At 39.2% G+C, this 15,677-nt stretch overlaps 1 protein-coding gene across 2 annotated transcripts in view; it reads left to right on the top strand.

Moving 5' to 3' along the window:
* Nucleotides 1-1,730: 1,730 nt before the first annotated feature.
* The window catches only part of MED27 (mediator complex subunit 27), a 101,137-nt gene continuing 87,190 nt past the window's right edge, over nucleotides 1,731-15,677 (top strand). For both annotated transcript variants that reach the window (XR_003252900.1, XM_026062003.1), the window contains exons 1-2: nucleotides 1,731-1,970; nucleotides 5,058-5,202. Coding sequence is in view for 1 of the 2 variants with exons in the window: in XM_026062003.1 (XP_025917788.1) it covers nucleotides 1,765-1,970; nucleotides 5,058-5,202 (351 nt within the window). In the remaining variant the exon portion in view is untranslated. The remainder of the gene's footprint in view (nucleotides 1,971-5,057; nucleotides 5,203-15,677) is intronic.

The following is a 15,677-nucleotide window of genomic DNA, read 5'->3' as shown; positions in this document are numbered from 1 at the left end:
CTTGGAGACATCCCAGGCTCCTGTACCTTAAATCCATAATGCCAGTATGTGGTATACCTGTAGTGGCAAAGGAAGATGAAATTGGGACACTGCCTTGGTTTGGGCAAGATGCCACTTAAGGAATATTGCTTAAAAGAAACCTTTCAGCAACTTAGGCTAGGAAATACCCTGCAAATGAGCACACCAGATTATTCAGTCTTTTCCTCGTGTATGTGACAAAATAGGAGGAGGAGGAACAGGAACTCCTGCTCTCTACTTCAGCCATTAGCTTTAGTTGTTGAAGTAGAGCCTGCCTTAACTATTCCTATATCTTGTTCATATTTGCCTTACTTGGCAGGGTTCAGCCCATTGCTGATTCTTTGAAGTGCAACACTATAGACTTAATTGTTTATGTAGGCTGAACTATATAGTTTCCAGGTTTGCTTCCCCTCTGTGCTTAGGTACAACACCAATATTATGATCAGAGCAAGAGCAACACAGCCTTTGCATTTTCTCATTCTTCATCCCAAGTAACAGGGTTTCACTTATTAATACCCTGCATGTTCCCTGAGAACTTCTAATTGATCAGCTGCAATTTTCAGGATCCATGGCCTGATGGACAGAAAAACACCCGAGTGGCGCGCAAAGCCTCGCTTCACTTGGCCAGTGACACATCTGCTGCTCCTTGTCATACTCATTTCCATTTTACATAAAAGAAATGCACGCCTGAGTAAAGGATCTGGCTGTGTGAATTGCGCTTACTGAATTTAATTAATACCTCTATGAAAGAGGTTGTTATTTATTTTGGAAGCTGAGAAAACAAAAAATCTAGGCCACTTCTGCAATTTACTTTGGGTGGAGCGGCAACTGGCTGGGGCAGAGCTTCATTTACTTTAGCTCTATTTATTTTAGCTGCACTATAAGGGCGGGGGGAAAGAGCTGGTAGTCATCAAAAACATAACAGGCCTCTCCAAAATCAAACTAATAATACTTAGGACTGTGATAGCACTTTCAAACTTTGCAGCGCTTTGCAAACACTCGGTAATTGAGGCTGGATCCTCGTCCTGTTGACTCCAGCTGTGACGACGATCGAGCCGGGGGCTGCAACACGGGTCCCAATCTTAAAAAAATTAGCATGTGCTTAAAGCTAAGCATAGTTGTATCCTCAGTTGTATCCTATTTTAAATGGTTTCACATCTGGCTCTAGGCCTAGGAAAATCCATACAGATCCCCCAAAATTGTCAAAAGGAGGGGAATATAGCCTAGTTTATGCCCTGAGGTAGCTGGGATATGACTAATAGAGAATGAGGCAAACCACAGGGTTTTCTGACTGAAAAAATACCATTTTGAGCAAGAAGAAAGGTTTTGGGGGGCTTTTTGTGTCCGTGCGCATTTCTTTTGCCCCTGGGGCGGGCACGGCCGGTTCCTCGCGGCTCCCCTCACACGCCAGGGGCGCAGGGACCAGGGCGGAGAACCACCTTCGCGGGAAAATAACCCCCGAGGCTAGAAAAGGCGGGCGAGGGGCTCGCGAGCGGCCGCCCGAAGCCTCCCCCGGCCTCCCCTGCCCCACCATGGGGCCGGGCGGTGCCTGAGGGAAGCGCCGCCGCCGCCCTCTCGCGCCAGCCCCCCATCCCGCGGCCCAGACTACATTTCCCAGGGTGCCCCGGGCCGCCGCGGCCTCGCCGGGCTCCCCGCGGCCCGCCCCCCCGCGGTCTGGACTACATTTCCCAGGGTGCCCTGGCGGCCCGCCGCGGGGAGGCTGGGCCTGGCCGGTGGCGGGTTAAGATGGCGGAGGGGGTGCTGAGCCCCGGGGTGAACCTGGAGGCCTTCTCGCAGGCCATCACCGCCATCCAGGCGCTGCGCTCCAGCGTGACGCGGGTCTTCGACTGCCTGAAGGATGGGATGCGGAACAAGGAGACGCTGGAGGGCCGCGAGAAGGGCTTCGTGGCCGCCTTCCAGGAGAGCCTGCACTCTGTCAGCCGCGACCTGGGGTGAGCGCGGCGCCGGCCCCGAGGGGGCTCCGCGGCCGCCCTGGCCCCCTCCGCCTTCCTCCTCCTCCGCCCCCCGGAGCCGCCGGGCCGGGTGGGGAGAGCAGGCCCGGGAGGGGGCCGGGCCCCGCGGCGGGACCCCGGGGCCTCCCCCGCGCAGCGCGGCCTCGCCGCTTCTGTCCCAGGAGCAAGTTTGGGGGGAATGACCGGGAAAACACGCCGGTTCGTGTTTTCGATGCTGCGCGCGTTACCTCGTGCTTTCATTCTGGAGTCTCCAAATGGATGAATGCTGCCGATAATGCTTATTTATTGTTGTTGTTGTTATTTTTAATAAGGAGCTATTGGTGGTTTTTCCTTGGGCCAGGGAACGCCCTTGGTTGTGGGGAGATTTTTCTCTGTTTTTCTCAATCCTCATTAAAAAAATCTAAAAATAATCACTTTACTAGCTGAAAACGTTCAGTAGCATCTGAGTGGGTCAAGGATGACCTTATTACCTGAACTTCTGTGACTGAAAAGTTAGTGTATATTAGCGTAGTTGCGTACATGTCTTGGTGTGAGCTGGTGTATTTGATGTGAAGCCACGGGACCAACGCTGAGGTGGACGGAAGGACGGTAACCGCAGCCCAGCGGCATCACCCCAATGTCCGTTCAGTTCAGTTGGGTCCCGAACGGGAGCCGCCGCCTGGGCAGTGTCCCAGGACAGGGCGAGCGCATGGTGACTCTTTCCCAGAATATCTCCTGGCCTCCAGTGATCTAGAGTTCAGGGACTTCTGAATGAGGAGTCGCATCTTTCTGGCTCGTAGTCCTTGCTGATCTTTATTCCATGAGTTTGTCCAGTGGCTCTTCCAGCAGTGCAGACTTCTAGCGTTCATCGTGTCCCGTAGTGATGAGTTCTCCGGGTAGAAGATGCGCTTCCTTTAGTTTGTTCGGATGGTGATACCCGACAATAAAATTTGTTCTCTAATTTTTCCCCTCTATTAGGAAAGATGGCAATCAATCATTCTTATTAGTGATGTTGTACACAACTTTATAGACTTCTGTTATATCCCTTGTTTTCTATCCTTTCCAAGTTGAAGAGGCTTTGTTGTTCCTGACATGATGCTGTGCCGTTCCTTTGGTCGTCCTTCTCACCTTTTTCTGTAGTTTTGCTTTTTGTAGCTTTGTGATAGGGATGCTGACCTGCATATGGTGTTCAGGATGTGGGTGCACCGAGCTCTAAAGGCCTAATGTTTTCTGGTTGGTTTTCTGCTCATTTCTAAGTAATCCTGTTGTTATATTTGTTCTTCTGCCTGCTTCTGAGCATGGAGCCAGTATTCTTAAAGAGCTATCGATTATAACCCCAAATCTTGCTCCTAAACAATAATAGATAGCTATAGGCTCTGACCTAGCTTTTCTCATGTGCAATATTTTACAATTCTCTCCATTGCATTTTATCCAATGCTTCAGTACTGTGAAGTTCTTTTTCAACTCTTTGTGGTCAGTCCTTGTCCTTCCCACCATAGATGAGAGTAGCTTCATCATCAAACTTTGTAATTTTGCTTTTCAACCTCTTTTTCAGAACACTAATAGATATTTTTATCAGTACTTTGGTGACCATTTTTTTTTCTGTTTCTTTGCTAGATAATATATTTTTGGTCTTTTGATGTATATTCAATTTGTCTTTTTTTGAAGCATAACTGCTCAAAAACACTATCATTTCTATAGTATCCAAATATTGGATATTGTGTTATGTGTTTGGGAAGCATTGATTTCAGGTAGCAAGGGGATGCCCCAAAGTGCATTGACATTAAAGATATCAGTGAACTTCAGCTCGTGTCATGGAAGTATAGACTGGGATTTCTGTCCAACAAATTTATAATTAGTGTGTCCATTCCCGTTTATTTTATTGTATACCTATGTCAAGAAATATGAAGCACATTCATAAATGTTCACAGCACCAGAGCCTTAGAAACAGTATAGGCCATAGAAACTTGAAGGAACGTTTATTAATAAAAGAGAATTTTGTGGCAGGAAAGTGTAGAAGCTTCTGAACTCTCAGTTCTCTGGTCTTTGGTGTTTATTCCCGTAAGCTTCATTAAATGCCAGCTGAGATATTTGGGATCTTTCTTTCAGAGACTTTCATAAGTCGTCCATGTAAGGGACTGAATCCTGCTCTTAATTTAGTGGAAGTTCTGAAGTTCAATCAGAATAGGATTTGACATTCAGGAGTCGAAAGGAAAGGTACCTGATTAGTCATGTTGCTTGAAAAACTGTATTTTATATCTGTGCAAAGTGGCCAGTCCTCTTCTCAAGTTGATTAATGCATGTTTTTTAAATTGCTTAACTCTTGTTATTATTAAATGCAGTGTTTGACAAATGAGATATGAAGCAATAATAGATCATTTTCACAGTGGGCTTTTTTTCAAGAGAAAATGGTGCTTATAATGCTGTAGTTTAGTATTTTATACAGGTCCACAGATGTATGAATTGCTCATGGAAAAGAGGAGATACTTCCATGCCTGAGACCTTAGAATGCACATACTTGATTAGAGTAGTCATAAACTTTACAGGATCATCTTCAGGATTAGGACTGATATCAGTTCTGTGAATTTACATGAATAAAATGTTAATTTCTAGTACTTTAATGAAATGATGAGGCATCTGCCTGCTTTATGGGGGGGAAAAAAGCTTCTACTCGTACACAGTATTGCAGCCAGTGGAGAGGCTCAGGTCAGCATTTTGTTGTTTCTGGGAGAATGCTTTGCTCAAAAGATGCCTTGTTCTGGAACCGCTTGCAAACAGATACCACAGTGCTTGTAAGCAGATCCACAATATTTTGACCCTTTCGAGGCTGCCTTACAAAGACCCTCAACTTGTGCTTTTCTCTCCTTAAAAACAATGAGCTTAAAGACTAACAGAGCACTTAAAACTGTTTGGATAATGACCCTGATTAAACTTTTTTTCGGAGTAGGCAGATATTTAAAAAAACATGTCGATATTTAAATAGAGTTCATATGTGATTGCTGTCTCTGCAGTAAGACTGTACATCTCAGGTATCTGTATCTTCAGATCTGGCATTAAAAGGCGCTCTTCTCTTTTCTTTTCTTTTAGCGAACTGGAGCGTCTGAGCAATCTAGTTGGTAAACCGTCTGAGAACCATCCCCTTCACAACAGTGGACTGTTGAGCCTAGATCCTGTTCAGGACAAAACACCTCTTTACAGCCAACTTCTTCAAGCCTACAAATGGTCAAATAAGGTAACAGGATATATCAGTATTAAATAACCTACTTCTTACAGACCTCCATCTTGGGTAATTTAGTTGGTATTCCTACAGAACATTTGATCTGCAATACAGTAGACCTCTGAGTGTTTGAGACTGTCAAGACTGCTGAATTTGTTATGAAGTTGGGGAGCATAATGTATATCTCAAACACTATTTTTAACCTTTGAAGTACATTTAATTGAGGGGAGAGACTATGGCAGTGTTAAGGTGCTCCCTTGTTTTTCTGAAGTGGTGTCATCTCCCAAGTGGAATAATACTTTGTGTTAGCTGTTTAGCTCCTTGTCTTATGTAAATGTCAAACAAAAGTGTGTTCTGTCCTTGCATCTGACAGTAAATGTTGTAGCAGAGGGCAATAGGATGTTAAAACAGAGAATTAAGAGCTTATGACACTTCTAAACTTATTTCTAGAAAAGAGATTTAGAGGGAAGTTGTTATCAGAAATCTTGATGGTTTTCTATACCTTTTGCTGCTGCTAAAACCATATGCACTTGATCTCTGAGGTAAATTTGGTTTGAAAATCTTTGGCATAGCTCATGGTTCTGGTCTGTATATATTGCACTGAATTTAAAATAACGTAAAAAAAATAGTTTATGCAGATGTTAATGCTTTTTTTTAAGTTTTTTAATGAATTATTTATGTTGGAGAAAACTTACTTCTGTTGAGAATAATTCAATTCAATAATCCTGTTTGAATATGTCTAGAGACAGAAGCTGGATAGATATCTTTCCTTTTCTGCTCTGAACATAGTCTGGTTGTGGTGGATCAAAAATATCCCTTTCCTCGCATCTGATTTTATTTAACGAATAAACATTGTATTACTGCACTGATTCTTTTATTACAAATCCCAATCTGAACACCAATATGCTTCTGGTTGCCTGTTTCCATCCTGACTTTAAGCACATTTATTACTTTTTATAGTAATATTTAAATGAATACGTATTTTAAAGCTTTTTTAATAATTTATTTTTGAAGTACTAATGAGCTGCTACAAAATGTAAAAGATGGGTTCATTTCTGTTATAATCATGGTTACTAGTGAGAGATTCCACAGTTGTAGCTCTTAATAACAGTGTGCAAGACAGCAGGAGTTAGCAAGAATAATAAATATGAAAATATTTGGGCATTTAAAAAAAACAGTTCCACTCTAAAATACTTACCATGATATATGAGCAAGGAAGATTTTCAGGCTGTACAAGATGTTGGTGGGCAAATTCTTGTCATAAACTGAGCCAACTGCTCTAGTATTATTCAGATTTAAATTAAAATCCTACAATAATGTTTGTACAGTCACTTTTCAGAATGCAAATATGTGTTAACATCTTGTAAAATCACTAGAATTCAGCACTGATGGGAACATGGAGTGGTTGGAAAATGGGGGAAAGGAGGGTTTTTTAAGTAGAGATTTATTTATTGAGAAAATGTTTCATGTTTGCTTGTGTTGCTTGCTGTTGCTTATAAACAGATTATTGGCACTGAAGAAAAACTTGTTTTGTTACTTTTAGAAAAAAAATATAGGTACTAAAGCTTCTAAACTCATAATGCAGTTAAGTCTTTAGTGATTTAATTTCTTCAGATGATTGTCAGAGTAAACTGTTGTTAATGAAATAGTGTTGGCAGAGTTGTTCTAGTGGAGTTTTTTTTATTTACTTAGTGTTATGCAGCTTTGAAGAGCAGTTTTTCGTAATACTGTGCACTGATTTCAGAAAGCTTTAGTATCCTGTGCACTCATATGTGGCTTTAAATGTTCCGGGAGAAAAACAGTATTTTATTCTTCTACCTCTGTTGCCTTTCATTTCTGTTTTATGGCTAAAGTGAAATATACTGTTCAAGTACAACTGGAATAATTATCTTCTACCCAATGTTTCTTCTAAACTTGTGTCCTGTCTAGGGTTTGTAGCAACCAGCAGGCATTTTTTTTTGCCAGTGGATGGATAGATTGCCTGTGTTTCTAATAGCAGATGTGTTGTTACCTGTGTGAGGGTGTTAGCTGCTGGCTTTGCCATTAACAGCAAAGATTCTAGCGGAGCTCATATATACAGCTGCTTAATTCTGCATTACTAAATATACTTCCCAAATAAATGTTATTTCATTACATCTTTTGGCCACCTTCTGTTCTTACTATGTGTGTCTGGTGTTTTCTGTTGCTTGGAAGGGAGGATTCAGATGTGGTGATGTGTCAATACACTTTATGCCTGTCCGCATTTAATTTTTAATTTGTGACCCCTTTGTGGCTTGCTTGCTTGTATTTTTGATGAGCTGAGATAAGGGCATTTTCCTCTCTCTTTGATTGTTCATGCATTACTGATGGCATGAGTAGCCATACAGCTGCTGGGGAGGATAGATGGAGTAGCATTTTGGGGCTATGGTGCAATTCCAGAAGGACGTTCATGAAATGTAAGGAAAATGAACACAAAGACTTTAAATGTTGAGTATATGTGCTATTTATTTATAAAACATAGGAAGGTTGGTAGAAGAGTAACTTGTAAGACAGAAAAGGTCAGTAATAACTGGGCTATCTCGTGAGAAGTAAATAATTGTTCAGTATATCTTAGTACTGTACATTTTAAAAAATGGCTTTGCTACTTTTTTAAATCTAAAACTGAAAGCACAATTATAGTGCTGAAGTGGTAATTAAAAATCAGCTTTTCATGAGGTATGTTTTATAATAGTCTGTCTGGTTAAAAACTGAGATTCTTAGTTGATCCACTTCCATTGGCATTTTTGCTTTGGAACTGGTATTCTCAGCTCGTCTTTGAAGAATATAGTGACACCAACCTTCCAAGCACCATAACCATGTGAAGCTCTTTAAAACATAGTATTACCAAATTGTTTGTCTTTTTTTTTTTTTTTTAATAGTGTATGAAAATATGTAAAACTTCAGTTTCGTAAATCTAAATGTGGATCGTATTTACCTATGTGACTCTTCTCACAGCAAAATTGGTTACACAAATACAAGTTTTCTGTTTTTCTTAAGTTTCAACTGGGGCAGTATTAACCATTGCTTTTGGTGGTTCATGAGACTTTGAATGTTAGAATAGTTGCTATTTCTTTAGATTAGCAGCTTTGTTTTGATGCTGGGTCAAGACTTCTCATAGCAAATAGCCAATTTTGATTCAGTCTTGCATGTGTGAACAAGCTTTTTGAGTTAAGTAGCAATGCTGTGTAGTGAAGATTCCATACTCGCAAACCTAAATAGGAAATTCTCTGTTTAAGATGTGAATATTGACATAGGAGATTAGGCTTTACCTGACAATGTTTAACTTGTTTTATTTACCGATGATAAATGTGTGTAATTGTGGTTGATTATGTATTTTGAGGAGACCCACTTTCAGGTGGCAACTTACTGACCTAATGCTTTGGCTTAGTGTCATAGAGGTGGGTTGCATTCACTGTGGTTTCAGAGAGATTTGCTCCAACACTTATTTTACTGCTCCTGTGAGTCACAAAGCTAGTCCCTGTGTTTCTGAGCATCTTAAGTTTGACTGTTCCAGGGATACAGAAAAGTACGATGGAAAAACTAAAACTTTCCATACAGAAGTGTGTTATCTTGGCAGCTCTTGTTATTTATTAGCACCTGCTATCCTGATATTTACTTATTGTAGTTTATCCAATAGTTTGCAGATGGTAGAATTGTCCATGTAATAGAAGCAGCTGTTTGGGAACACAACAGCTTGTCAGATGTATTAATTACACACACAGGCAGCTGTAAAGGAACTTTATTTTTACAGGTGTTTAATAGAGCTTACAAGCTATAGCTGGCATAAACACTGGAAGTATAAGTCGATCATTTTGCAAGCAAGAGCTGAACAGTTTTCTTTGCTTTAGCTAACTGAATTCTTTTTTTATGTGTTGGTAGAAATCGTCCAGGTAGATTACTTTGCTGACTTTGGGGTGCATGGAGGAATGTAGTAGACATGAGTCAGTAGTTAGATCTACTTTTATAAAATGTTTTGGTTTTTTTTTTTCTCCTCCCCTTCAATTTTGTTTAAGAGAGGCTGAGTTCTTCATTGCAGTGGAAGTATTATTTCCCAGAAGGATCCTTTCATGCCCTCTAATGTAATCCTGAAGATATAATCTTAGAAAAAAATTAGGTTATTTTTCTGCATGGGTAATGCAGCTTAAGTATTGTTGGTAAGTTAGGAAGCTCTCAGAAATCAGCAGATTATTTTTTTTTAACACAGACCAGTTCTGCCTAGTAATTGTACATAATTACTAGAAACAGAAACGAACTACATCTCAGCTGTTGCATTTTTTGTAATGTGCTTGTTATTTCTGAGCAGCTAATAAATCTAAGATTACAGTAACGGTTGCAAGGGTTACTGTATTGTGTGTGTGTGTGTGGCCCGATACTAAAAGCAATCAGTACCTGACCTGCAGAGTAATGCTTCGTTATTTCTTGTTACCATGTACTGATTTGTTGCGTTATATTAGAATTCACAGGAAACTGCCACAGGAGAGAACACCTCAGCTGTAAGTTTAGGTGAAAGGAATTGTTGAAAGTGACTCATTAAATTAGACTGAAATACTATATATATATATATATATATATATATATATATATATATAATTTTTTTTTTTTTAATCAAAAAGAGTGGCCTCACGTTTGTGACAGAGCAGGGGAAGGACTTGCTTCTGCTGTAGTCCAACACGTTTGCTTTAACCCGTGCCCTTACGCTGGCCTTCCTGATTCCGGGCTGCTGCTCATTTTCTGCCACAGAGCAGAACATGCTCTTGTTCGTGAGAGCATCCTTTACTAAGCAACTGTGTATTTCTTCATATTTGTTCTCAGTACTGGGTGATGAAGGGGCTTTGTGGGGGAGAAAATATTGATTATGTGATACAGTCAATATTGTGATACATATCCCATAGATAATCCATTTGTTAAAGCTTGTGATAGTATAGTTGTCTGATCCAGCTGTAGTAAAGCTGGCGATCAGGGCAGATACACATTTATGGAATGCTGGAGTTTGGGCTAACTCCTGGAGTGGAATAAACTTTTTGTTTTTCATGTGCCGCTTTAGTGAGGTTATTGCCTGTAGTGTGTATTTGTTCATCCTCTTTGCCCTTGGCATAGCATTTGCATACCCTAGCCCTGTGCATGCCCGAGGCAGTGTCTGTTAAGGTGTTTCTGTTGACTCCAGTGGAACAGAAGATACGCAGTGTATTATGTGTCCATGGAGCTAGGCAAATGCTTTTACACTGCAAGTTCTGCCTCTCTTACAGGGATGCTTTCAAGTGGTTCATGCACAAGATTTGAGCATTAATTACTGGTAGAGATTTTTTGCAGGTTTATTTGAAGAACACTTGCAGAGTGTCTCAACCACCAAGCTAACGCCGTAGAATCACTCTCACGACCAGACTTAAACACTGAGTTTGTTTGATAGCAACACACTGGAACAGCCTTCCTTGAGCTGGTGAAAGTGATTGTAGTAACAGTGGAGTTCACGTGCCCAGGTGAAAGTACTCGTTTTCTACAAGTGTTCTCCCCCCCCCCCTTTTTTCCCCCTCCCAATAAAGAGTGTGTTTTCAGGCATTTGAGGAATTTAAAAAACAGTAGTACAAATGGGGGAAAACTTAGAACAATTGTCTTCTTGAATAGGTGGTATTATTTTAAAACTTTTCCTGGAGCTGAACCTCACTGGAGTACAGTGCTGTGTGCGCTACTGTTTTCAGAGTTGCGTTTGTCTGTTTGCTGAACTCAAACGGCAGCGCTCGTATAGTCTGAGCCCACGTGCTGAAGTGTATGTGAGTGCTGGTGGTGGTGGTTTTATTGTAATGAGATCGTAGCTACAAATTCTGTTAATAGTGCATTTGGTAATGCTGTTATCGCTACTTAGGGCAGAAAGCCAAAAAAAAACCAAACCCAAACTTTTCCAACTTTGTGATTGTCTGGGTGAGTGTGATTTAAGTCAAATTATTTTATAAGTTTATCTGTAAAAAGAAGGTTATGGCAACTTGCATGGGCTTTACAATATCAGTGATGTTGTAAATATTCTAAGTGAATGAAAGTGCGTAAATATTGTTATGAATTTATTTAAAAGTAGTAGATTGGCAAATAGAAACTGAAGAAAAACTACTGTTGACATGCATGTTGAAATACATTAAAAAATATATGGATTTAAATCTGTTACTTCATAGCTTCCTCTTGTTTTTTACATAAATTTAAAATCGAACTGTTGAGATAATTACCATTAATGAGTTAAAATGATTTTCTGTCACATGAGAAAAGAGAAAAGGAATATATAATTTTTGTTTATTAAATTATCTTGATATGTTCCCTGATAAATTATTTGTATAAGTTGTTTGTTGTAGGTCTCAAAAAAAGGAATCAATAGAGCCTGTAGAGAAAGTCCAGACTTGTTAGACTGCCCTCGGTAGCTTAGTATTGATTAGACACAAATATTGAGTTTAACGACAATAAATGCCATTAAATGTTAACCATAATAGTAGAGGAACACCGTTGAAGTAACTTTTTTTTTGTCTTGATTGTAAAATGAAGTATTCATTCCAAGGAACATTAATTTTAATTTCTGGATGCGCTCAAACATTTTGAATTTAATGTAGTTTTACAGTAGCATGGACAATGTAACTGAGTTATTATGTTGGCAGTTCTTTGGAAGTTCAGGCAGATGGCCAAGATTTTGTCCTTTCAGGCCTTTATTTTGTGAAAATGCAGTGCTGTAATATTTTGGCATACTGTTGCATGCAGATCCAACTCTTCTGCTCAGGTTTCATTCACTCAAATAGTGAAACGTTTTCCTTTCAAGCATATTATAATATCAGTGAGCTGACGCCCATAGGTGGCATTGAGGAAAACAGTATTGCGAGGGGGTGCAGCAGGGCTAGTGGGGCAGCTCTAGATGCTGGTATTCTCAGCGAGCAGGACTGCTAAAGAAGTTATTTTGGGGACAAGATTTGAAGTGACCCAGATCTCTTGATTTGCCCCCCAAAGGGAATAATGAAAAATAAACTAATATTTGAATTGAAACAAAATGACTGCTTGCCTAAGTCCCTCCAAGGATATTTCTGTTGCACTCTTCTAAGTGTATTTTAATTTGCTTTGTAAGTGCAGAATCAGTGCTTAAGGGAGGGACCCAGAGTGGAAAGGCTGTTATGGATTACCTTTTCTAGACTATTTCCCTGTGTAGATAAGCACTTGGTGTTTATGTTCCTATTACTGGAGAAATGGATGATAGGCATATTGGTGTTTTCTTGTGCACAGGGTACAAAATAGGAGCTGGGCCACTTGGATTCTATTCTTGCCTTTCTTATTAATTTTCTTTGTAACCTTGAACAGGATGCATGAATCTTCCATGCCTCATTTTTCTTAGGATAAAATGGGATAATAATACTTAACCTACTTCTCGGCAGAGTTTCTAGTCTAAATGCGTCTCAAGTGCCTTGGGTTCTTTGGACAAAAATGCTCTGTAGATGCCAAGTATTATCCAGTTAGTGACTAATGTTGTTTGTCTGGCAGTCTGGAAAAATGCCCTTTATGGGCTTTTAATTTTCTGCGATTTTAGGCGAATGTTTTGGTGAAATGTCCTTGCTTCTTCAGAATTCCATTAATGATCTAGTTTTCTAAATGAATAGGCAACAGGTGGTTACCTCATTGCTTCCAGCGGCAGGAGTTATTAATTATTGCTCAGCTGTCTGCCTGAAGAATTTTTTTTTTTTTTAATTGGAAGATTGGTTTTAGTGACCAGCAAAGAGAGGAGTGACAAATTCAGGTAGTATGCATATTATCTTTGATATTACAGTACTGGTGGGGAAAAAAGCACTGAAAAAGGCATTAGGAGGAAAAAAGGCTTGTGCCAAAATGTATAGCGGGGGGGGATTAAAATAATCTACCAGCATGTATAAATTATTAGAGCAGGAAAAAATGCATGACAAAGACTTTCTCTGAGGGTCTCTGAGCTTTGAAGGATAGTTTAAAAATATTAAAAATAGTGGGGGGAAAAACAGTGAAAACAGTGAAAACGATCAGGAAAACAGGGAAACTTGCAATAACAGTTCAAAAGCATAGGTGGACTTGCCAACTGCTGTATGTTGGATGGGGTTTATATTCCCTAGAAATCCTATGTAAAGCAGCATCTGTTGGGGGCATTAGAGATGGATACCACCACTTATGTGCATCTTGTTGTTGTTGTTGTTGAGAGGGTGCATCTTCCCTCCTCAGCTGGGAATCGGTGGCATTTGGACATCTTGGGACTCTGTTTCTTTGCCTTTGATTCCTATGCTGTTTTTGAACAAATGAACTGAGCTGGGGCTGTCCTGTTTTACTGCTAATATATAAACACTGTGAAAATGTTTTGACGCCTAAGAATTGAAACAAAAGGAAGTGAAAATTCTGAGTTTTGTGTTTTGTTTTGTTTTTCTTCTTTGCATTACTGAAAAGATGGAATGGCAGGTGGGACTCTGCCATGCTTGCCTTGTTGGGCCAGTATAATTCCCTTGCAGGCTGGTTGAATTTCATTGACATTTTAGTAGAGTAAGGTTTGTTTGTTACTTCAGAAAGAGAAGAGTGATGCCAAGTACTTTGTCACTTTAAAAGTGAGAAATAATTAGCCTTTAATTCAGGCTTGTTTGTTGTGTAGTTTCAATGTTTTGTGTCCATGATCTTTCCAGATTTGTAATAATAATTTGCACTAGGATGCTGCTGTGAAATAAGGCAATATGTGTTTAACCAGAAATTGCCTTTCTTACTCAATTTTGTTAGAATACTTGGTTTCAAATCTGAAACAGCCTGAGAGTATGATATGGTGCTTTTCTATTGTTGTGCCTTGTGTGTGTTGTTATTCAACAGTATTTTTCAAGGCTCTGTTCAAAATAATGCTGTAAGCAGTACTGGTCTCACTTTTCCTAATTATGAGAAGTGATATATCAATACACACTATTATAAATCACAGCCCCCTTGTCAGCTGGTGGGAATTATTTCATGCTTTGCAACACCTTTATTTGCTAATGAGTGTGGTTTTTTTTCTATTTCTTTGATAAGTATTAATGTTCTAGCTGTTAGCCTATTTCAGGATGGAATGATTGATGTTGCTCTACTTCAACCAAAATGCTTCTGCCCCCTCCCAATTCTTCTCCCGACTACTTTTTTTTTTTTTTTTTTTTTTTTTTTTTTTTTTTTTTTTTTTTTTTTTTTTTTACCTTTTTTTTTTTTTCCCTTCTTTTTTTTTTTTTTTTTTTTTTTTTTTTTTTTTTTTTTTTGCTCTGCAAGGGCTCTTCATACAGTTCACTCTGGAGGGCTGAATTACGTAGTTTGCAAGCCAGGGATCACTTTCCATTTCTAAGCTGCATGCTGCAGTCATCAAACAAAATTGGTAAAAACTTCATTGTTTATATTAAAGACTTGTTTATATTACAGACTTTGATTCAAACTAAGTCATGTATATACACAGAAAATGAAGTATGTAGATGAATAAGTTATGATACAAATATTAGATTTGAAGAAAAGGATTCACTTTTGGAAGCTGAGAAATGTGACAAAGAATAACTGGAAATCCATGTTGTCTTGGAATTAATTGAAGAATATGTAGGACATCAGAACAAGAAGAGCATAAGAAAGCATTGGACCCAGTGTTTCTTTGTATTTCATATTTATTTGCCAGCTAGCTGTCAGTGGCTCAGGCTGATGTGCTACCTGTGATGAAAGCCCAACTCTCTTCCAGTGCATGGTGGCCACCATGAAAGCACAGAGGATGTTCTCAGAGACTTGAGCCCTGGGGTTGCCCCAACAGAGTACTGTGCAAAGAGAAGGAGCGTTACCTAATTTTCATTGTCCTCCTAACAGCTTGTTTTTCTAAGGCTTGTAGATCCTCAAAAAACTTGAGCTCTTTATTAGTCCTCCTGCATCTAAAAGTATGCAGGAATGGGATAGGAATCGATAAATGTGAAAAACAGCTTTCTTCTGTTTCATAGGATAGATACAACTTAATTTTGGCTATTTTTAAGTTTATAGATTCCCTTAGGTAAACCAGATAGAATTTACTGAATCTTCTATGGCTATCTGTAAACCTATTTGATATGTAAAACAATATAGAGGGGTCTAGTCTTTAAGATTAATTCTTTTTTTTTCTTTTGTACATAGAGAAGTTTTCTGAATAAAAGATGATCCACCTTTAGACTGTAGTTTCCTTTCTATGTGGAAGATAGCACAAAAAAGCCCCAAACAGACTTGGTTTTATCCTATGTGAAGTTGTTTGTTTGTTTTTTCTCTTATTTTTTTATTTTTTTCCTCTTCATAGTTAATCTAAAACTCCATTTCACTTATTTTGTTGTCTTAAATTGTCTCATAAGGCATAAAACCAGAATCTCATGTACCTACAAAAGTAGGACTTGCCTATAAATTGACTTTAGGAAAAATTTCTTAAGGTTTGGCCCCTATTATTTGTAGTTTCTCAGTACTAGACTGTAAGTTTTCACTGTGTTTCAAAAGAAATG

Source organism: Apteryx rowi, unplaced genomic scaffold (genome assembly GCF_003343035.1).
Source record: "Apteryx rowi isolate R43461 unplaced genomic scaffold, aptRow1 scaffold_19, whole genome shotgun sequence".
NCBI lineage: Eukaryota > Metazoa > Chordata > Aves > Apterygiformes > Apterygidae > Apteryx > Apteryx rowi.
This window is presented reverse-complemented; position numbering and strand designations above follow the sequence as displayed.